The sequence below is a fragment of the Cricetulus griseus genome, chromosome X (genome assembly GCF_003668045.3).
Source record: "Cricetulus griseus strain 17A/GY chromosome X, alternate assembly CriGri-PICRH-1.0, whole genome shotgun sequence".
NCBI classification, from domain to species: domain Eukaryota; kingdom Metazoa; phylum Chordata; class Mammalia; order Rodentia; family Cricetidae; genus Cricetulus; species Cricetulus griseus.
The window spans coordinates 113,426,927-113,451,691 of NC_048604.1; the positions used below are offsets into that span (position 1 = coordinate 113,426,927).

The following is a 24,765-nucleotide window of genomic DNA, read 5'->3' on the forward strand; positions in this document are numbered from 1 at the left end:
ACTGTGATCAGACTACACTATATGAAGTGTGGTTCACATGGTAAAGTATTATGATGCCAAGAACATATGGCAGCCAGGAATTACAGAGACTGAAGGGTCTATGGTCCCCAAATACCCTCTACAAGCTTTCTTCTGATTATTGAATCTCCTCTTATAAAACCCACCTCCTCACTGGGCGTTGGTGGTGCATGCCTTTAATCCCAGCATTAGGGAGGCAGAGGCAGGCGGATCTCTGTGAGTTCGAGGCCAGCCTGGTCTCCAGGGCGAGTGCCAGGATAGGCTCCAAAGCTACACAGAGAAACCCTGTCTCGAAAAACAAACAAACAAACAAAAAACCAAAAACCCACCTCCTAAAGGTTATGCTATCTCCTGGTATCTCCTCAAGCTAGGGACCGAGCCTTTGTGGAACATTCTAGGTCCAAAGTATAGATTAAGAAATCCTGGGAAATCTGAAATGTGTTATCATCCAGGATACCTTGTCTATGTTTGACATATGGAGTTAGTATATTATTGTGTAACTGAACCCTTTATCTGAGGGATCTGATGTGAACTTTGGGTGCTTAGTATGAGAATCTAATCAAACTGTTGAAGAGTCAATATGTTAGAGAAATGGTCAATTGCTACCTCACAAAATGTTGTACTAGCTTTAGATAAAAAAACAACTCTAATCTCTAAAAAATAAAAAGTACAACTTACTTTACCTTTAAAAAGAATATACTGTATAAAAATCTATTTTCAAAGAAGGAAAAAATTCAGATTTCATCTGATAATTCTAAGTCAGGACTCAAAAAAGAGAAAGAAATAAAAGAAAAAGAAACCCAAAAGAGATTTCTCCTGGTTTCTCTAATTTACAGATGGTCCTGAATTATTTCAACTTAATTTTTATACTTTATGATAGATAAGAAGCAATACACATTCAGTAGTAACATAGCTACTGGTTTGATTTTGATCTTTTTTTCAGGACTAAAAATATGTGGTACAATCCTCTATCTCAATGCTAGGTATCTTCACCAATCTACATTTTACAGTGAACACTGTGGCTGAGACTAGATATTTCAATTTACAGTGAGTTTATTTAGATTTTATCCTCTTCATATGTCAAGAAATATCTGTACATTAGAAAAGGCATGGAATCTAAAAATCAAGTAATCAGTTCTCTCTAGAGAGAGTGTGTGAGATATTCATTTACCATCATATATAGAGTCTGCTAAAACTTCTACTTGGTAGATAATCTTGTTTTTCTGTTTCATTGAAAAAAGAAGAAAATTTGGAACTAATGAATATTTAAAGCAGACTTTCATTTTCAAAGGCAAAGAATCCTGCACCAAATTGGAAAGTTGAAACAATGGGTGTGATTATTACATACAATGTCAGAAACATGGGAAAACAAGGAAAAATATCTCAGACAGAAGTTACTCAGAGACAAGCTACTTATGATTTTTATGTCTTAGATGGTCTGATCTGCAGTTAGATGTTGCCAGGTCATGGTCTTCATGGTAATCAGACTTTTGTTTGTATTTCAATTCTACCATGTAATGTAGATGACTCTGGGTAGTTTACCTATAATGTAAAAAGGAGATAATAATCTCCACCATCAAGAAACTTTTGGAAGATTTAAGGTAATGTCTACAAATCCTTTAACATAATGGTCAGCTCACAATACACTACCAATAGATGGTATTCGCAGATACTGTTGTTTTCTACATCATTATCAGACCCCCTTCAATTTATAAGCTGAAGGAGAGAATGAGAAAGAAATGAGAACTAGAGAGCCCTGTCTACCTTCAGCAACCTATATACCCACCTCTCTCTGCCTCAAGTAAATGAAGATTTCCTTGATATATACAGAGTTGAGTGCTGGATTACGGTCTTCCTTTTCAATACTTTCCGCTGTGTCACTGTCGTCCAGTATGATTACCTGTATAGGACAAATGACAAAAATTTTGAGTACATGTCCCATAGTTCTTGGCAGGAGACTAGTTTAGAAAGAGACAGAAGGAATATTTTGTGCATGTTAATGTATTTGCTTGTATTGATGATTTATGTACTTTTACTGTATATAAATTTTGGCTTAAAAAAATCCTCTCTTCATCCCTGCCTACAACATGTGTTGAGGTAAAAGGTGGCACAGAGATTGTGGGAGTGGCCAACCAATGACTGGTCCAGCCTGAGACCCATGCCATGAGAAGGAACCCACACTTGACATTGTCTGTAATCCCAGGACCCAGAGGCTGGGTGGCCCAGAGACCTAGAATAGAACCAAATATGCCTGGGAAAATGTCAATGAAATGATTCCTAATAATATTCTGCTATACTCATAGAATGGTGTCTAGCCCAACAGTCATCAGAGAGGCTTCACCCAGCAACTGATGGAAACAGATGCAGAGACCCACAACTAAACATCAGGCAGAGCTTGGGGAACCCTGCAAAAGAGGGGAAGGAAGGATTGTGGGAGCCAGAGTGGTCAAGGACACCACAAGAAAATCCACATAATCAACTAACCTGGGCTAATAGGAACTCACAGAGTCTGAACTGACATCCAGGGAACCTGCATGGGCCTGACCTAGGCCCTCTGCATATATGTAACAGTTGTATAGCTTGATTTACTTGTGGAACTCCTAGCAGTGGGAGTAGGGGCTGTCTCTGACTATTTTGCCTACTCCTACTGGGTCGCCTTGTCAAGCCTTAATATAAGGGGAGGTGCCTAGTTTTACTGCAACTTGATATGCCATGTTTGGTTGACACAGTTGAGAGGCCTGCCTTTTTCTGAATAGAAATGGAGGAGTGGATGAGGGGGCATAAGGGAGGTGAGAGGCAGGAACTAGGAGGAGAAGAGGGAGGAGAAACAGCAGTGGGGGTATTAATAATAATAATAATAATAATAATAATAATAATAATAATAATAATAAATCATTTTAAAAGGAAAATATCATCGAAAGGACTTCAATATTCAAAACCATATAAAAACTATCTTTGGTAAAAAAAATAGTTTGTCTTAAATTAGATAAAGCAACTTACCTAAATTAGATAAAATACCTTGCCTAATTTAAGAAAAAAGAGAAATAAATACATACCTCAGTCTGTTTTTCACCCACAGCTGACTGAAGATCTTTGGAAGCAGATTCACATGGACTGGAATTCATGACAGGATTGAATGTCTCCTCAGTGGGCACAAGAGCATTGGAATTGCCTGCTCTGCATTCTAAAGCATTGGTGGGCATATAAGTGTTATTATCTTGTGGAAAGGCAAGGAATGATTTGAAAAACTCCTCTTCATCAATAATACTAGTGTCTTCCAAAGCTAGTAGATCTGTAAAGGCCAATTGGTCTGCAGCAGTGAGTCCCTCGTGCAGTGCCAGTGTTTCTATGGACTCCTCAACATCTAATATATTTCTGGTTACATCATCCTTCTCAATGTCAGGGTTATGATCAGAAGTCAAAATCTCCTTGGGACTTGCCTTCTCAATGCTGAGATTCTCTTTCAAGGCTAATGGTTCCTTCAGGGTAGCCTCTGTTTTTTTGCTAGGGTTCTCCTGCAAGGCCAAGGGCTCCTCCAGAATAGATTCTCCCCCAATTCTAGGTTTCTCCATCAATTCCAATACTTCATTCAAGAGAACCTCTACGTTACTGGGTGGTTTCTCCTGAAGGGTCAAGGCTACCTTCTCCACATCGGGCTTCTTCACTATGACCAGCAGCTCCTTCAGGACAGTCACCAGGTCAGCTCGGGTCTGCTCCTGTGGAGGTAATGGCTCCTTCACAACTGCTTCATCCTTGATGCTTGCTGTCTCCTGCAAGGGCCAGCATTGATTGATTGTGTCACTGGTGTACTTATTGAGGACAGCCTCCTCAGTAGAATTATCTTGTGTGATCAATGGCTTCATAGGGACAGCCATTTTCTCCATACTGAGTTCCTCCTGAAAGTGTAAAGGTTCCACAGCAGCCTCCACCATAGGGCTGGGATAGCTTTGAAAGTGCAGTGAATGATAACTAAAGGACCCATCAACTTCACCACTGCTGTTCTCTTCCAATATCTTCTTTAAGACAAATTCCTGCTCTAGAGCAACGGTCCTCTCTTGGCTCGATTCTGCAGAGGAAGGATATCTGTCCTTACAAAAGAGCTTTCTTAAAAAGGCCTCTTCTTCAGAAACACTGTCCTGTGAGTCAAACAGTTTTCTGTGGGAGTCCTTTTTTCTATCAGTCTTCTCTTGCAAGTCCAAAGACTTCTGAGATTTAAAGGTATCTTCATAAGTATAACTATAAGGAGAAAATAGCTCTGGAGAGAAGAACATATTATCATCATTTAAAGTCACTGATTCCTTACTATATTCCCCTTCTTGACTGGCGGTCTTCTCTGCGGCCAATGGCATTGAGGGGGGTAGTTTCTGTGGAATGGAGGACTCTTCATTCAGTGAAGATGGATTCTGTTGGAACCCAGTTATAGTTTCATTCCTAAGTGATCCAGGCTTTGTAGAGAAAAAATTCCTGTTTGCATCAACTTTTTCCAGCCACTCTGCCTGTGCTGGCCAGAGGGGGATTATATGAGTAGCACACTTTGTTTTCGGTATAGCTGTATTTTCTTTCTTAAAGGGTAGTGGCTCCTTAGCCAGTGACTCTGCTCCTAAAGTGGTTGTCTGTAATACTGGTGGATTTTTTAAATGTAACATTGTCCCTTGAGAAAAAGTCTGCTGCATCTCTAGAGCTAAATGCTTATGGGTGAAGGCTGGCTCCTCCATGATGCACCGTTTCTTAAAAGCTGAAGTTAACTGACAATGTGACTCCTCCACCATGTGACGCTTTCCTGGGGCACAGAGCCTCTTTGACCTGGACAATATCCTAGGACTAGTGTGCCTCTTTCGTAATGCAGATGGCCTCTGGATAGGGGGCTCTTTCTCGATGGTAGACTTCTTGAAGGACAATGGCTCATTAGTAACTGGCTCTTGCACTGCAGGGTTATTGACCAAATGTCTCCTTTTAGGGAGATGCCGCTTCTTCTTTGAAGATGAGTGCTTTTTCACGCGAGGGGCCTCTTCCATGCTACGCTGCTTCTTCAAAACTGGAGCTACGGGAAAATGCAACACCTCTTCCCTAGTAGTAGTCTTTTGCAGAGTCAAGGACTTCTCCACAGTGGACATCTCCAAGCCAGCAATGTGCTTGTCTGGCAATGCAGATAGCCCCTGGAAATGGGAATGTTTCTTGGTGGTAGACTTCTTAAATGGCTCATGTTCATGGGTGACTGGTTGAACTCCTAGTGACGTAAAATTAATGTTGCTCCCCTGAGTGTCACGATTATTTTTAGAAGAGAATAGCTTTTTTGTATGGGTTGTTTCATTGGTACTATGTTTCCCTTTCAAAGTAACTGGCTCTGTCAAAATGTCATCTTTATTATTTGTATTCTCTTGTAATGGCTTCTTCAAGATGCTTGCCTCCCCTTGAGCATTATATTTCTCTTGCAGTAAAGATGGTTCCTGTATCAAAGACTTCATCTCAGTGGCAGGATGCTTTTTCTTGAAAGATGGCTTTCTAATTACTGACTTCTCTCTAGTAGTCACCACCTTTAATTCTAATGATTTCTTCCTGAATGAACTCTTCCCCCTGATAATATACTTCTCTTCTTGAATAGCAGGTTTATTCTTTAAAGATAATGGACTTGAGGTGAAAGTCGCCTTCGAGGTGAGAGTTGACTCCCTGGTGTCAGGCTTCTTTGAATAAATCACCTGTAAATGGAAATAATTAGTAGAATTTTAGTCTTTCCCAAACAATAGCTTTTGGTGAAGCTGCATCTCTGAAAATATCTCTGAAAAAAATCTGATTCCCTAAGCATACTACCTCCTCAATGATCTCTGCTTCTTCAGGCTCATCCATCATTTCTGAAGTCATCGGCTCTGTATCAAGCCCATCATAAACTTCAGTCTCTTCCAGCAACATTAGTGGTGGCTCCATTAGAAATGTCTCCTGATGATATGCACGCCTCTGTAATGTCTTCTTCATAAGGCTTGTCTCTTCAGTAGTAGGTTCCTCATTTAAAACTAATGTCTTTTCAAAGACAGATGGTTTCTCAGTAGTTAGTGCTTTAGAATTGGTGGGTATATCCAGAATAAACTGTTTCTCTGTGTTTGACAGTGAGGTAACAAGTCCCAACTTAGAACTGTAAATGAAACAAAGTGGGTAAGAATAATGTGACTCCTAGTCCTCATCCACTATTTCATTCTGTTGCTACATTAACTAAAAGAAAGGGAAAGAGCTTCAACACCAATATAGAAAAAAATATACAAACCATACCAAGCCAAGTTAGTAGCACACCATATAGTTTCTATGCTTACATCCTTATAATTTTCTACTTTTCTATGAGATCCATGTTATACTTTCTCACATATGGCTTACTACCATTATTTATATACAAAGTCTCTATTATAATACTTACTTGGATGAGTTACCTGTATATGTATTGATCACTTTCACTAGAAACAGTTATTTATCTTTGCCTAACTGCACCATATCGCTAATGAAATGCAGGTTGAAATTATTGTTTGAAGGCTAATGAGAGATGAAGGCTGGTAATTAACATTAATGGTTCCTAACAACATTCTCTGCACCAAGGAGTATTCTGAAGGTGTTTTCTTAAAAAATGAAATAGAGAGATCAAAATAGAAATGTATCACATATGTCAATCTAAAGCTCTGTTTTAAATAGGATTTCATAATTAATGAGTGATTAATTTAACATAATCTAATCATTTGAAGACTACAAGTCAAAATAAGAACTAAAAGGAAGTAAAACCACCATCATGAACTCCAGGTATAAATGCCTCTAAAAATTCAATATCATATGATTCAATTCACATGAAATATGTAGGATTCTAGGGTGTAGGGCAGTGGTTCTCAACCTGGGTGGGGGGTTAATCCCTTTGGGTGTCAAATAACCCTTTCACCCAAGACCATCTGGAAGCATAGATATTTATATTACGATTCATAACAGTAGCAAATTTTCAGTTATAAAGTAGCAACAAAAATGATTTTATGGTTGGGGATCCCCACAGCATGAAGAACTGTATTAAAGGAGGGTTACAACATTAGGAAGGTTGAGAATCACTGGTGTAGGGAGAGTTGGAAAGTAAACTCCTAGATAAAGTTTGCTTTGAAGGTGTTGACACTTTATAAAGTTACACAGTTGTGATAGCTCTAGAATTAATTTTTAAATCACTGCATTATAAAAGATAACAATTGGGCTGGAGAGATGACTCAGAGGCTAAGAGCACTGGCTGCTCTTCCAGAGGTCCTGAGTTCAACTCCCAACAACGACATGGTGGCTCACAACCATCTGTAATAAGATCTGGTTCTCTCTTCTGGCCTGCAACCATACATGCAGGCAGAATACTGTATACATAATAAATAAATAAAATCTTAAAAATAAAAGATAACAATTGATTAAAATTGCCTTAAAAGATTCTGCTTAGGACATTTAGAAGTCATCTCCAAGTCTTCGGATAATCTAGGTACAATAAGAACATGCATTGTCAGGAGCTAGCCTGCCAAGATTCAAATCCTGTGTCCTCATTTAGGACCCAGGTAATCTTGGGCAAATTAATTCAGTGCTTCAGATTTCCTACCTATAAAATGAGGATAGAAGTTATATCTCTTTAATAAGTTTGTTGTGAAGAGCTGACAAAATAATATGCTTAATGACACTTAAAGGAATGGGAATGTTAAGAGCAGTTCAATGGAATTATATAACAGTTCATTAGAACTATACAATTTAGATAAAATGAACAAATTTGTAGAAAGTAACACACTACCAAAGCTCATTAAAGAAGAAAAATTAATTAGACTTGTATCTCATAAAAGAATTGAATTAGCAACCCAATAAACTAACCACAAAGAAGAGTTCAGTCTCAGATGGCTTAACTGGTGAATTCTACCAAAAACTTAGAGAGAGATTAAAACCAGTTATTCATCAACTCTCTTAAGAAATAGGAAAAGTGGCTCTCTCTTCTCCAGCAGAGCAAGATGCCCAAGGGAAAGAAGGCCAAGGGGAAGAAGGTGGCCCTGGCCCCGGCTGTCGTGAAGAAACAGGAGGCCAGAAAGGTGGTGAATCCTTTGTTTGAGGAAAGGCCTAAGAACTTCAGCATTGAGCAGGACATCTAGCCCAAAAGAGATCTCACACACTTCGTCAAATCGGCTGCAGCGGCAAAGGGCCATCCACTATAAGCGGCTTAATGTACCTTCTGCCATTAACCAGTTCACCCAGGCCCTGGACCAGCAAACAGCTACCCAGATGCTCAAGCTTGCCCACAAGTACAGGCCAGAGACAAAGCAGGAGAAGCAGCAGAGGCTGTTGGCCCATGTTGAGAAGGCTGCTGGCAAAGGAGATGTCCCAACTAAGAGGCTACCTGTCCTTCGAGCAGGAGTCAATACAGTTACCACCTTGGTGGAGAACAAGAAAATCCAGGTTGGGATGACTGGTTGACCGGAAAACATATATCACCGTTGCCTTCACACAGGTTAACTTGGAAAACAAGGGTGCTCTGGCTAACCTGGTGGAAGCTATTAGGACCAATTACAATGACAGATATGAAGAGATCCGCCGCCACTGGGGAGGCAATGTCCTGGGTCCTAAATCTGTGGCTCGAATTGCCAAGCTGGAAAAAGCAAAGGCCAAAGTTGCTACTAAACTGGGTTAAAAGTACACTCACTGCTAAGTTTTCTGTACACAAATACAAACTTATATTCAATCTTAAAAAAAAAGAAATAAGAAAAGTGGAAACAGAAACTGGGTAGTGGTGGCACACACCTTTTAATCCCAGTACTTGGGAGGCAGAGGCAGGTGGGTCTCTGTGAGTTTGAGGCCAGCCTGGTCTACAAAAGCTAGTTCTAGGACAGGCTCCAATAAGAAACCCTGTCTCGAAAAAACCAACAACAACAAAAAAATAAAGGTAGAAACAATTTCCAACTCACACTTTAAGGCCAGTGGTATTATGATATCAAAAGAACGATAGTGTCACAGGACAAGAAAATTATAAACCATTTTACCTCTTATGGATATAGATGTAAAAATGCCCAACAAAATACTTGAACAACAAATCCAGAAATGCATATTTAAAGGATGATCCACCATAACCAAGTAGATACCTTAGAAATACAAAGTTATTTTAACATCCAAAATTCAAATATTATAACACACTAATAGAACAAAAACAATGTCATTATTATCAATAGATCCATAAAAATCATTTCATAAATTCAACACTTTTCACAATAAAAACCAATTAGCAAACTGTAAATAGAAATGAGATTCTTGGGCTGGCAAGATGGCTCAGCAGGCTTATAAAGATGCTTGCTGCTCAGCATTCAATCACTGTAATGAACAGATACACATACATACATACATATATACATACATACTCGAGCAAATGTGAAAAACTTAAAGGAAAGGCAAACACTAAGTGGAATCAATAGGGTGTGTGTGTGTGTGTGTGTGTGTGTGTGTGTGTGTGTGTGTGTGTGTGAGTGTGTGTATGTGTGTTTATCTAAATAAACAGAGGGAGAGATAGACTGACCATTGGACAGACAGACAGATGGGTAGACAATGGACAGACTGACAAAAGACATATGATGGACCAATGGACAGACAAACAACAGATAGACAGAAATCATGAATTCTAGGAATTCTAGTGGAGATTGTTGGTAGGATGGGATACATGAGGAATTTGACAGGGGAGAAGGGCTAGAAAAGATGCAGATATGGTACACACATGCATGAAATTCTGAAAAATACATTTAAAGAGGAAATGAGATTCTTGAACCTGATAAATGACATCTATAAAAACTCTAAAGTTAACATAATATTTAATAGTGACAGAATAATGCCTTCCCCTAACATCAGCAAAAAAGGCAAGGATGACCAAATCTTGGCACTTCTACATTTTACAACACTCTAGCTAAGACAATTAGATAATAAAATTAAATAAGGGCATCCCTATTAGAAAGGAATAATCAAAATTATTTATATTATCACCTAAGACCTTATATAGAAAAATCCCAAGGAATCCACACAAAAAATTATAATTAACAGATAAGTTAAGCAAGATTTCAGGATAAACAATCAATACACAAAAATCACAACGATAACTATTCCAGATATGAAGACATATTGTAGAGCTATAATACTAAAATTCATATAGTACTGGCACAAAAACAGACATGTAGACCAGTGGAACAAAGTAGAAAACCAAAACATGAGTACATGTTACTAGAGCCATCTGATATTAGACAAAGAAACCAAAAATATATATTGAAGAAAAGAGAGTATCTTCAACAATGGTGCTGGGAAAACTGAATGCCCACACACAGAAGAATATATATATATATATATATATATATATAATATATATATATATATATTAGACCCAAATACACCAAGGCTTCAATTTGAAATCTAATACTACTAGAAGAAACATAGGCTTTACTAACAAGATATAAAGGTAGAAAAGGACTTTCTAAATAGAACTACATTTGCTTAGGAATTAAAGCCAACAATTGACAAGTGGGACTTCATAAAACGTAAGGCTTTTGCACAGCTAAGGAAACAAAAAATCAAGAAAAGATAAGGCTCACAGAATGGGAGAACCTGTCTGCCAGCTACACATTTGACAAAGGATTAATATCCAGAATACATAAAGAAAACAAAAAAAAAGAGTCAAGAAAACTGGGCTATGGATCCAAACAAAGGGTTCTCAACTGAAGAAATAAAATTAGCTAAGAAATATCTCCAATGTGTTCATCTGTAGCAATTAGGGGAATACAAACTAAACAACTTGGAGATTTCATATCATCCTAGTTAGAAAGGCTAAGATAAATTTAAAAAAATTGACCATATGCTGGTTAAGATGTGGAGAAAGCAGAACCCTCATTCATTATTGGTAAAATAGAGAAGCCAATCAAGAAATCAGTATGGAGAATCTTTAAAAAGCTAAAAATAAATGTACCATATGACCCAGCTATACCACTCCTTTGCCCAAAGAACTTAACATCCTGCTGCACAGATCTTTCTCAGTTACATTTGTAGTTCCTCTATTCACAATATGTAGGAAATATAAACAACCTAAATGTCTTTCAGCAGATGAATGAATAAGGAAATGTGATAAATGTACATGATGATACACAAAATTTGCAGGGAAATGGACTAAACTGGAAAATATCATGTTGATTGAGGTAACTCAGACCCAGAAACAAAATGCTGAATGTTTCTACCATCTGTGCTTTATATCTCCAAATCATCAGATATGAATATAGAACCTGCAGTAACCAAAGAAACTAGAAAAGTGAGAAAAGACCATTGATTGTGAGGCTAGAGAGGGGACTAGCAGGATACAGGTGACATGAAGGGGGAAAGGAAAAAAGGGAGGGGTCCTGAGTTTGGGAGTGGGGAAGGAGATCAATATAAAAGGAAAAGAGGGAGGAGAGGCAAATGTCATCAAGGATATTAACAGAGGTCTTGAGGAGTTATTTTATTTTATATTTACCTAAAATGTTTATTTCCCTACAGTTATGCCACTTGGGCTGATGATGTTTCCCCCTCTCTGCAAGAGCCATAGACTAACAACAACAAAAACACACAGAACCAGGCATGAGAAACCCCCTTTTATGGTGTAGGTCAGGGGAGTCCCAGAGACTCCCAAAACAATACAGACTATTGTTGTTACCCTTGGGTGCTTCCCATAGGTTGAAGGTAAATCCCTATTGCTGAAGACTCCACATATCTTGGACACAAGACTTAAAGGATTTGAGCTGGATCTGATCTGAAAGCTTCCTCCCGAAAGTCTAGATTTTATACTACTAAAAGCTGTCAAAGGAGGGAAGCAACCTACAGTCTTACTCAGCTATAATACCTGTAAACCAAAACAATGACCAGCATGGCAAGATATCACCAAAAGTGCAATAGTGACACTCCTGTCTTGGTGGTAACCAACAGCTATCTAATTAGACTTAAGGCCACCACAATAATATCTGCTACTGGAATCCTAGCCAACTTCCCAGAGCTAGTGAGGTTATTGATTTTAGAGAAGAACCCACTATTGCTGCTTTTCTAGAGCAACATAATTCCTAACTGCATTCTAAAACTTATTCTTATAACCACAATAAGTGTAACTATCACTTTCATCTAAGAAGCTTCTCTTTGTAGCAGTGGAGAGCATTAGGGAAAACCACAAATGGTCAAGATACAGAAATCAATTGATCACAGGGTACCGACTCCCCAGTTGGTATATCTGTAACACAAGTCCTACACATAAGGTTTGAGGAATATTGTGGGAGGAGAGATGGAAAGATTGTAAGAGACAGAGGACCAGGAAAGCTGCTGTGAGATGTGTCTCCAAGAAACGACAGGGAAGCTGTATCCATGAAATCTCAACAATGTGACTGTCTCAACAGAAGCTGAACAATGACAACACCAACAGACATGTTATTGTGGAAGCAAAACATCTCACAAGCCCCACTCCTACACAAAGAACAGCAGGTAATTAATAACTGCTGAGAGATGGAGAATTAGTCTTACCCAGGGATGAGTCCCCCAATTGGTTATCCTTTACCAAGTGGTCAGCCCTAAAATCCTATGAGCAACACTAAATGGACTCAGCATATATGTAACAACACTAATAAAAGTAAAATAGGATATGAATTTGAGAAGGGATGGGGACCTGGAAAGGGCTTGAGGGCAAAGAGAAGAAGGGAAGTACTACTTTTTACTTAAAATTTAAAAAAATTGGCTAGGAGGTAGTGGTGTAAGCCTTTAATCCCAGCACTTGAGAGGCAGAGGCAGGAGGATCTCTGTGAGTTCAAGACTACCCTGGTGTACAAAGATACACAGAGATAGCCTGTCTAAAAAAATTTAAAAGACATAGAATGTTATGTGATTATAGTGAAGTCCCAAAAATGATAGGTATTACTCATTATAGTGCCATTTTAGGTCCATTCTACTAAACCCTGAATAAAAAGAAGAATGTTTGCCTCTTGCAATCCTAACATATAGGAGACTGAGACAGCAGGATCAAGAGTTCAAGGTTGGGCTGGAGAGATGGCTCAGAGGTCCTAATTTCAATTCCCATCAAACACATGGTGGCTCACAACCATCTATAATGAGATCTGCTGCCCTCTTCTGCCATGCAGGCACACATGCAGGAAGAACACTGTATACTAAATAAATAAAATCTTAAAAAAAAAAAAGAGTTCAAGGTCACTGTGGGCAACATAGTAAAACCCAAGTCTCAAAGAAAAGTTGTATATGTTTAATAAATTTTTATTGCTAGCCAAAATAAGAAGGACTAAGAAGAGTACATAGAAAGGCCTCACAGTAGCTTCAAGAAACAGGTTTCCTAAGGGTAATTTTTTTTCTAATCTACTTAAAGAAAAACCTCTAATAACTGAAATGCACATGTTTGGAATGCAAGGAGATAGTAATTTCTCTCCAGTAGCAAGAGGAGTATCTCCCAAAGTTTCTAATTAGATAAGCAAACTTGTGTGCTATTAGCTAGCTGCTGAGATTTTGTGAAAAGTTAGGTTGACTCCATGCACCCCCACATAGACTATCTTGTAAAGGAGCTAAATCAAATATGATATCTGCAATCCAATTCTGCAATGATGACAGCATTTTCAATTTCTTCACTAACACACATAATCCATGGCAAAAGAAAGAGAGAAGAGACATATAACTCTATTAACCACAGATGGTCTTCTATCAGAATTAGCACTGTGCCACACTAAAAAATATTCTTAATGGAGACAAAATGATGTCACAGTCTCACAATCATATGAGACAATGGCAGTTAAGTCTTCTCTTACGTTTTTATCTGAGTAATTTCACCAACTTCCTTGCTTGTCCTCTTGGAAACATGGTTCCTAAGCTCTGTATTGTCTTCCTTCTTTAACTGGACAGTTTGACTTTGAGAAGCCTAGAGAAAAGGGGAGCAAATTAAAAGAATCACATATTATCCAATAAGTGGTTCCTATAAGAAAGTCATGACAGGTTCTCCATCCTAGATAGATAATTTGGATGTTCCCAGGAGTCACAATCTAAAATTTTCATAACAGATATGGCACTGGGCCAACCAGCCACAATGGGAGCTACACTAAGCAATCAGTACAATGATACTGGTACATATAAAATAGCATCCATAAGTGTTCCCAAGAGATAAAGGATCCAATTGTGATTTCTATGCCAGACATGCTGGTTCACGAATAACTGAGAAAACAGTTTCTTATGTTTTTACTTAAAATGCACAGAGAATATAGGAAACATGACTAATATTACTGTCTAGTTTTGCCCAGAACAGCTAGTTACTCATAATAAACCTTTAACACAAATCTACTCATGATACCACCATCCTATTTTGTCAAGGAGTATTTATTTAATATTTGTCTCTCAAGATTATACACTACACTAATCCCGACTACTCTACTGAGCAGTAGGAGAAATCGTGAATCTGAATGGTGTCAGTAGAAAGTCAATTTAAAAGTTATACCTTTAAAATGAGCCTGATTGTATTTCAAATATTATGACAATCACATTAAATAAAAAAGGAAAAACAACACAAGAAACAATTAATCTAAGTAATTTATAAGTACATTACTTGACTATATATTCCCAGACAAGATGGGTTTCCATGGAGTGGATATAACAAATAAATATGAAACACTGTTTATTATCTTTATTTTGTGACATAAATATGGAAGAGTTGCTTTGAAACCTCTGCATTACAGTGTTGAATAAATATCTTGATGGTCTGACCTCATGACTGGGATTAGTGCCCTTATATGCAATTCATTAGGGAATTTTCTTGCCTTTCTGCTATATGAAAACATAGATAGAAAAGAGGATTTATGAGGAATGATCTTCATTTTGTATTTCCTAGCTTCTAAAACTGTAAGTGATGTATTTCTAATATTGGGGCTGGTGAGAGATGGATTAGTGAGTAAAAACATGTGCTGCTCTTCCAGAACACCTGGGTTAGATTCTCAGCACCCATATGGCAGCTCCTAACTGTTTGTAACTCCAGTTCCATGGTATGTGACACCTTCTGACCTCTGCATGCACCATATAAGCACATAAAAATACTCATAAAATAAATAAGAAATATAAATTATGTGTGTGTGTAAGTTATTCATAGTTTCTTCTAGAAGTCCAAGTGCACAAAAATAACTTGCCCTTCTGTGGAATATTAGTTGAAGATGTGTTACCTTTATTTATGCTGTGGAATATTTGTTTAATGATGCAAAGATGTGTTGCATCCTTTTATGTTGCATTTGTTTAACTCTGTGAAGCTGTGTTATTTTGCCTGTCTAAAACACCTGATTGGTATAATACAGAGCTGAATATCCAATAGCTAGGCAGGAGATGTTGCCAGGCGAAGAGAATGAATAGGAGAGAGAAGAGAGAGAAAAGGGGAGGAGTGGGAAAAGGAGGAGGAGAGAGGACACCAGGGGCTAACCACCCAGATACAGTCATCCACAGAATAAAAAGGAAAGAAAGGTATATAGAATAGGGAAAGACAAAAACCCAGAGTCAAAAGGTAGATGGGATAGTTTAAGCTAAGAAAAGCTGGTTATAAACAAACCAAGGTAAAGCTCGATATTCGTAAGTAAAATAAATCCCTGTGTATTTATTTGGGAGCTGGGTGGTGGGTTCCCAAATTTGTGTATTTTTTTGTAAATTATTTATCTACCTTGTTTCATCTAAATTCCTAGAACCATTATTTAACAGGATAGGAAATGAATATATATATATATTATATATATATATATATATATGTGTGTGTGTGTGTGTGTGTGTGTGTGTGTGCATATGTAAAGCTGAAATACAAACAATTAACATGTATGTTATAATCTTCACAAAAAGATTGTATTAACAGGGATCCAAAGCAGAGAATTTTGTTCAAACCATCATTTTTCATGGGGTCAAACATTGTCTAACAGAAGTATTTTGACAGTCACAAAAATACTTTACAATAGAGGGCAAGAACAGTTCACCAAGCTTCTCTGTAGTCTAAGTGAAATAGACTTAAAAACCAACATTGATTTTCATCTGTCAAGTAGAGATGAATATAGTATCTATTATATGTTGTTATAGAAAGAGTAAGTGGCTTAATAAAAGGAAAACTAATATAGTAATACTCAAGACATCATAAGCGCTCATTAGGCATCAATTATGATTTTCTAAGAAAAATTACTACCTTTGTCCTACTCTTACATTAACTTACCAACACTCTACTATTTCTGATTTTTTCATAACACCTTAATCTTATTTAAAGTTAGGTGACTGTTTGTGGCATAACTAGACAGTGAACTCAAAGCATGCCTCTAAACTGGCAGTGCCACTGATAAGGACCAAAAGGACAGCCTGGGATCAACTCAGGCTGAACTCTCCTGGGTATGAATCATTTGCCTCTGCTAGCTTTTGCTAACCGCCATATTCCACTTCAAAATTTAGAGTTAGTCACGTCAACTGTTTTTCTGCTCTACCATCTCAGCCCAGTTTTCCTTCCTCACCTACTCGGCATCAGCATTGTCCCAGAGCTCTCTGCTTGGACTCTCTTGTTTGCTCCACAAGAGTCTTACTGGTATGCCACAGAAGGGTTGCTATTAGGTAACAAAAACCTAAACTAAGCAGTCCTCAGAAATCGTGTAAAGCGGGTTTCTGTTTGTCAGGAAAAGCCATTAGTTCCCTTATCCTCCCCCAAAGGTCAACTATCAAGCACAAAGAGCATCTAGTTTCTGATTAACACAAGCAGTCTACTACAGATCAAATTCCCATGTTAAATCCCATGTTTTTCTGGCCTGCACCTCTCCTTCCACCACTACCTGTCCCCATAGAAACTGACTAGGTTTTCCCTTCGACCTGCGGTTTTCTGCCCTCAAGAAACAGCCTGGAAGTTCGGTTCCCCAAATAAATTGCCTTTCTACCCATGGTCTCACTGTACCTTACATATGGTGCCAGAATTTGGTACCAGAATCAGGAAGGGACACTTGGGCCCTGAAAGCCTGTTCCCTCTTATAACCAAACCAAACTGTCAACTTGGACCTCCTAGGTACAGATCAATGGCCTCTGCTGGCTTCTGCCACCCACCACATTTGACGCCAAATTTTAGAGTCAGTCTCTTCAGCTGTTTTTCTCCAGTACCTGATCAATCTACTTATCTCTCCTCACCTACTCAGTATCCTCTTGTAACTTCCTGGTTTCTCCCTCTCTCTCACTCACTCACTCACTCACTCACTCAACAAGCATTACTGGTGCAAGGTGGCATACCATGTCACATGAACGAGGGATGCCTGTCCACATGATCATGGGAATGTCTCTGACAAGAGTCAGGCCCCTAGGGATGCCCTTAGATTAAGACTGTCCTATGGCACTTAGCCCTTACCATATCACTCACCCTACACCTCTACTCCTATAATATTGGTGTTCTTCTTTGCAGGGAACTCAGGCCCTTTCCTAATTCTCTGACCTCTTCTTTGCCCTGCTTCTGAGATTTTACTGACACCCTTTCTTCAAGGGTGTCTTCCTTCCTCCCTCTAACCACCCATGGGATCTTCCCATTCAGAATTAGACTCATCAACTCCTTTTGGCTGACTTTTCAAATTTCTTTCCCTATTTGGACTTAACTATTTTTTAACTGCAAATGCAGTTTGGCCTCAATACAAGCTTGATCATCAGCTTCAATGGCAAGAAAATGGCACATTGGATTTAGAAATTTTCACAGATTGTGACAGTTTCTGCCATGGAACAAGCAGAGATGGTCTGAAATACCTTTGCTTCCTCCTCTCCTCTCTCCTTCTGATCACTGGGTTTAGTCTTACAGAGATTCAAATGCCTTTGGGGTATGGATAATACTAAAATATTTTCACATGCTGTTTTACTCTACTGAAAAGCTGGCTCTGGGAATGGGATTTGGCCTGCACATTTTATACCAAGCATGTCTGTCTCCAAGGCCACTGTCCTGGGTCAGGATACCCTCTGACTCTGTGACAGGGAAAAGAGGGACAACAGGACAGCCCAGGAAAAATGCCCTGTGTGCTTGAGAATAGCTAAAAAATAAACTATATGCAACAGAGATTACTATTTCATAGTTCAGGGTATTTAATTTTTTAATAAAGAGAAATTTTACATATAAAATTAATATGGCTAAATGTAATCACATATGTTTAGCCCTCTGAATCCACTCCTCTTTTCTTGGTTTTGTTTAGAATGTTCTGCCATTCAAATTCACAGATATCTTTGAACCTTCTGCAGAAATGTAAGCTTTCTTTGTCTTGGGATCTGTAAGATCATCGGAGTACGGTTTAAAAAGTCTGAAAAATCCTAAGCAGAGCTAAAGGTAGCTTAAAACTTGTAACAAAAGGGGTTGATAGTTAAAAATCTATGTGCAAGTAATCTTAATTTGCTACACCATACCACAGATGTTACTTGGACTCAACTCTTATTTAGGAAAATAGATTTTTTATTAGACTAAGGAGATAATACCAGGCCTCCAAGATGGTTTCTTTTATTTTATTTTCCTTAGATATTTCACATAAGGATGTTTTTTGTTTGTTTGTTTGAGACAGGGTTTCTTTGGTTAGCCCTGGCTGTCCTGACTTGCTCTGTAGACCGGATGACCTCAAACTCACACAAAGTTGCCTGCTTCTGCCTCCTGAGTGCTAGGATTAAAGGCACGTGCCACCACTGCCTAGCTAAGGATGAATTTTTGTATGATGATTTTTGTCCTAAGAGTGGAACACTATGAACAAGTTTTATGGAAAATAGGATTTAGGAACAACATGTTTGATGATTAAGGTTTACAAAATTACTAAGTTTATAATGGTCTATTCAGTTTAACAGAAACTGATTTAAAAACATATGTCTAACCACTTATATCTTTGCTAACTTTGTCAGGTTTTAGATATTTGGAAAAATTATGCCATAAAACCTGCAATATGTTTTAAAATTACACTATAAAAGGGTCAGGAAAATTAGGTTCCTAATCTCCCCCATGGACTGCATTTATGGTTTAAAGTGTATTTTCATACTAAATTTAAATTTAAAACATTATAAATTTTAAGGCTCAAACTTAACAGAGATAAAATTATGGAATCCTAATCTTATAAAAGTTACTAACTTATTGTAAACTGCTAATGATAATTAAGACACACAAATTAATGGTCATTCACCTTATAAATGATCAAATTCTTTAATGTGCTCAAAACCATGTTTGTAATGATGCTAAATAAACTGTAATTCATTTACAGGTACAAGCTTGAAGAGAGAAACCAATTTTTATTTCCCATTATATTGTCTTCTGTATATATTGTCAAAGTTAAGCCTGAAGCAAGTAACTGAAAACAAGTTTAAGTAAACTTAAAGTTTGTTCAATGTAGACGATAGCCCCAAACTCTCAGAGATCTTCTGAATATGGCATTTAAGGTGTTTAATAAAAGGGAGGAGCAAGAAAGGCCCCCAAAAGCTTCTCATGATAGACAGAAATAACTGCTTCTGGCAGCAGCTCTGAGTTCATTTCCAAAGAAAATTGAGTTCACCTAAGACCTTGTTCAAATGTGGCAACACCAGTTACTGGATAAAGAACTCACCTCACCTCACCCCACCCTGTACCAGGATCCTCCCCAAACTGTAGATAGGCAGGACACTGGAGAGTCAACTGTCCCTCTTTGTCTCATCAGAGACAAAGTTCCTCCTCCACAGGAAAATCTCTCAGGTTTTCTGGGCCTGGTGGCTGAAATTTATGATGCCCTGAAACCTTAGTCCCCAACAAAACCATCAACGATATCATGGAAGAACCTAGGGTAACTGTTCAGATAGTGGGAAATATTCATTTTTAATTGATATGGAGGCCACTTGGTCCATACTTCCCATTTACTCCAGTAAGTTATCCTCCTCAGATCTCTGATGAGTGTTGATGGCTGGCCTCACCAGTCTATGGCTGCAGGACCTCTCCTCTATAGTTTCATAAACATGAGAGATAGTTTTGAGTGTCACTATCACTGGGCTAATTATAGAATTTAAATCCTGGGATACAGAGGTGATGAGTGATAGTCAATCCTACAGAAAAGACAAAAATGGTCTTGCCCAAAACTCTAACAGTGCTTGAACTGATAAAGCTACTCTGGACTACAATTATTCTATTATAACTCATTTCCAAAGCCTAGGGAACTATCTCTGGATTTTAGGGAAATATAATCTCCCATAGTTTTGTAGTTATTCACAATTCTATATACTAGTCAGTGTTTAATGTCTCCAGAGAACATATAAATTGACCCAAATGGTATGTTCCAGTAAAAAGAGCCTCTACAGCTTGTGAAACTGTGTCACACTGATTCCAAATAAATTCTGCTGTCAACATTCCAAGAGAGTCAAGATCTGCTGGTAAGCAGGAAAGATCACTCAGGCAAAGAATATCTAAGGCTTGTATAAAACTACAAAAAAGAATGGGATTAGCATACTCACATTAGTGAGATCTTCAAAAGCTGATCTCTTTTTTGCTGTGTCTTGAAATGAAGGTGAAGATGTTGTTTGGTTATCCTCTCCATTCTGTAAAAATAAGAGGCAAATGAGTATGGTCAACTGTAAATAAGCCCTTTGGAACTTTAGCTCATATTCAGAGCTTGAATAGATTCCACAATATGTATAATAAATCTTATGAACTACAATAGAAGTTTATTTTGGTACCTATAGATGTTTAAACAGTCACTGAAGAATATAGTCATTGATGAAATGTACAAGACCAAATGATCTTCAGTAGAAATTTCAAAATGAGTAAAACAGCTTGGTGAAGCTAATTTATTATCTTTCTCTTCCCATAGTTATGGCTATACTATCCAAGATTAACTATCAGCACTACTAGGTAATACTTCCAAGTAAGTTAGGTAAATAACACAAGTAAGTGTCTCTTGCACTAAATGCACTGAGTTAATGCTTACTCACTAAGGCCAATAGTATACTGGCCCAGAATCAGCTCTCTACTAAATATTGACCTTGGAAGAAAGAGTCACTCAATTTTGGGGACAATTTTCTTATCAGTAAAATTGGTATGATAAACTACCTTACAGAGTATTTATGGATTACAAAAATAGAACATAATTTCAAAGTGGTTTTTGTAACTGTGTTAAGGATGGAACCCAGAGTCTTGTACATCCTAAGCAAACTCTCTACTCTAGAATACATTTTCCAGTCTGTATAAATTATAAATGGAAAGAAATGGTACTTTAAGCTGGGTGTTGGTGGCTCATGCCTTTTAATCCCAGCACTCAGGAGGCAGAGGCAAGCGGGTCTCTGTGAGTTAGAGACCAGCCTGGTCTTCAAGAGCTAGTTCCAGTAGAGCCTTCAAAGCCACAGAGAAACCCTGTCTCAAAAAAAAATTGATACTTTAAAATTATGTAGTCCTGAGTGCTTGTAAACATCACAGGAGAATAATTTATTTTAAGAAAATAGTTTGTTAATACAGAGTATCTCTAATTGTTATTTGATGTGTGGGACTTATGGAGAAGAGATGTGATAAAGGACAGAAGGAAGTTGCATACTTTAAGCAACAAGGATTTTCTTTTTAGGTATTGTGTATCTGTACATACATGCCTTACCCACTCCCAAATGACTAAGACTATATGTGAAGGGACACTAGCTCACAAGAACATGTGGCTCTGGCAGGCCTTGCCCTTCTCCCCATTTCCTCTACCTTGATAAAACACACACATACACACACACACACACACAAAACTAGATCACATCCCTAAAGCTAGCCATCAAGGTCTATTTCCTTATTTAGTCACTTTCTCCTCCTGAGCCTGACTACCAAGGTCCAGAAATCCAGACCTTTTGGCTCACCTAATTAACATAACCAATTAAAATTAAATACCTCAGCCTAAGACAGGGTTTCCCCCTTTACTTTTATAAACCAACATTTGCCTATGGACTATGTCTGTCTCCCCTCTATCCAGAGGCAGTCCTTGTCCCTCTGGGACAAATACCCTGTCCCCTTTTTCCTTGTCCCCTTTCCCTTCTCCATCATCCCCTATTTCCTTTCCCATCAGATCCTAGCCCATTCTAACACAGACCTCCCCTTCTCCTCCTAAACATTATACATGCTGCTGTTTTCTGCCCGAGTCAGAAAGCAACCACTTTAACTTTTCTTCTCTGCTTAATAAAGGACCTTTGTGACAACACTAAACGAGTGTTTAGGTGTGGTTTGTACCTGATCCAGGGTCTGGGAGGAAGCCCCTGCTGTGCTGGTGGGGTCCCCTTCACTGGTGCTGTGACAATGATAGTCCAGTAACGCCCCAACCCTTTTTCACATGTTCCAGTCCTCCTGGAGCCTGACTCCCTCATCCAACAGTGGCTATCCTAAACAGTCCCCAGGTTATCAGGTGGCAACCATAGTGTGTCTGGTGTTCTCCACTCTGTCCTGTGGGATAGGGAGACTGCACCCCACCATGACCTTCACTGGTTACAGAAGACTTGCAGGACTGGCTGCTAGCTAGGCTCATTCTATGTAGTCTGGTTTGGTAGGCAGCTTCCCCCTTTCACTGCCAGAATCTGGTACCCTTCCCCACTCTGAAAAATCCTGTTGACCCATCCCTGATTCCCAGACCCACAGGGCTCTTGACTCACTGGGTCACTCTCTTGGTGATAGTGCCTGGGTGACAACACCCTCCCTCTCAGAGACTATTCCTCAGCCTCTCGAGATACACAGGGATGTGTGGTATTTCAACCTTTGGCCCACTAGCACCAAAAGTTATGTGTTCTGCCTCCTCCATTCCAACTGGGATGTCTCCTCCAGAATCCCAAACCGATACATCATTCAGACATCAAATCTCCTAAGCTCTATAGTATACTACAGTATACATGCTCAGCCTCTATAGCCACTAGATAATCAATCTAAATGACCCCCACACACACACACCAGCTCTTAGGATTCAGGATCGCTACAACTTTTGTGAGCACACAGAAAAATAAAGAGCGATACTTTACATCTCTGCTTTCTCTCCTGTCTGTTCCAAGCCCTGTGTGTGACTCCTACACTTTCTGATTTTTCCCAAACTCCATTGTAAGTCTTAAATGTCCTATTTAACCCTTTGTGCACTACAGGAATACTGACTGCCATGCATTCTGTGCCCACCAGCTGTTGTGCTGCCCATGTAGCCAGTGCCCCCTACTCATCCTCAGGTGCCTTCCCAACAATACCCTTCATTCTCCAACTTCCCCACTCCTCCATCCAGCTATATTTCACCAAGGCCAGACAGACTAGTCTCTATCTCCTTGGTGCCCACTTCCCCTCCCCCACTTTCTCTGCCTAATTCAGCTCCATGGTGCTGCAGAGCCCAACCCTGTTAACCACTTCATAGGTCACACCCATTAGACCCGAACTTCAGTGGCTGTTATAGTACTCTCTGCCCATAGGTGCTGAAGTTGCCCTCAACTTCCTTCCATCCTGCCTGAGCTCATCAGTGCACACACACAAAGCACATCAGCCTCTCCAACACTCTGTAACAACAGGTCACTCCCTTCCCTCAAGGAACTGCAGTTTCCTTAGGCCCAAATCAGGGCCACAGAGGCTCCCTTAGGGCCTCTGGGCTTCTGCAATGTCCCTATGATCTCTCAGCTTCCTCCTGGAAGAGCTACAGGTTTTCTAGGCCTGTGTAGGGATATTGCAATTGCCCAAACCACCTCCACTACTTGTTCCAGCTGTACTGCTCCAATAGCTTCTTCCTTAACCCTCACTCCAAAAGACCCCTCCTTTCAGCCATGCTCCTCTCTCCCTTCCTAAAGTCAAATTCCCCACTGTTGATAACCAAGCTATAATACAGTTTATGGCCTTGTGATAACATCTTACCACTGCCCTTTTCCCACCTTAACCTTTTCTTGTCCTGGCATTGCCCACAGTATAAATTGTTAAAGATAATTAAAACATACAAGTTAATTATCACTTATCTCATAATAATCATATTATTTAATATGTTTATAATCATAGTCATGATTAAAACATAAATAAGCTTAATTTAGGTATATATTTTTTTTTCAAAATTAAGCCTTTGAAACAAGTAACTACAAACAAAGTTTGTCTAGTCCAGGTACACTTAATAGATAATGGTCCTTAAACTCTTCAGAGATTTGCTACATATAGCATTTAAAATGTTTAATTTTTAAAATAGCTTTTTGTAATAGAGAGACATACCAGCTCCTGGCAGCACCCTAATCTCCTCCAAAGAAGATGATGGGCACCGAAGAAGTCCAGCTGGAGATTGCTTTAAATGTGACAAAGCCAGCCACTGGGTAAAAAACTGCTCTTCACCTTGACTGCTGCCATGACCCTGCCCAGACTGTGGACAACCAGGATGCTGTGGAGTTGATTGCTCTGCTTTACAAAGACAAGGTAGGCTGGTCCCTCCAAGCTCCTATTCCACAGGAAAGTCTATCAAATCTTCTGGGCCTGGTAACCAAAGACTGATGCTGTACTATTACCTCTATCCACAATGACCATGGAGGAACCTGAGGTAGCTATGTAGGTAACCAGTAAGTCTCTGTCATTTAAATTGATACAGCCATTTAAATTATACTTCATACTCAGATTTAATCTTCTCAGCTCTCTGATGGTACTGATGGCTAACTGTAGCTTTAACAACAAACACCCAGCTGCCTGGTCAGTCAGCCCATTTCATATATACAATTTAACTTGCTGACAGGCTTCACACTAAGAAAGACTTGCAGTTTCTGAAGGTTATGAGAAACAGACAA

At 38.9% G+C, this 24,765-nt stretch overlaps 1 protein-coding gene across 1 annotated transcript in view; it reads right to left on the reverse strand.

Annotated features, from left to right (window-relative positions):
• Positions 1-24,765, reverse strand: part of Ccnb3 (cyclin B3) — a 54,694-nt gene that overhangs the window by 14,441 nt on the left and 15,488 nt on the right. Inside the window, exons 2-6 of the mRNA XM_027433125.2 lie at positions 20,485-20,568; positions 13,833-13,942; positions 5,824-6,145; positions 3,075-5,696; positions 1,805-1,918 (exon numbers count right to left, since the gene is read on the reverse strand). Of these exons, the coding sequence (XP_027288926.1) occupies positions 1,805-1,918; positions 3,075-5,696; positions 5,824-6,145; positions 13,833-13,942; positions 20,485-20,568 (3,252 nt within the window). The remainder of the gene's footprint in view (positions 1-1,804; positions 1,919-3,074; positions 5,697-5,823; positions 6,146-13,832; positions 13,943-20,484; positions 20,569-24,765) is intronic.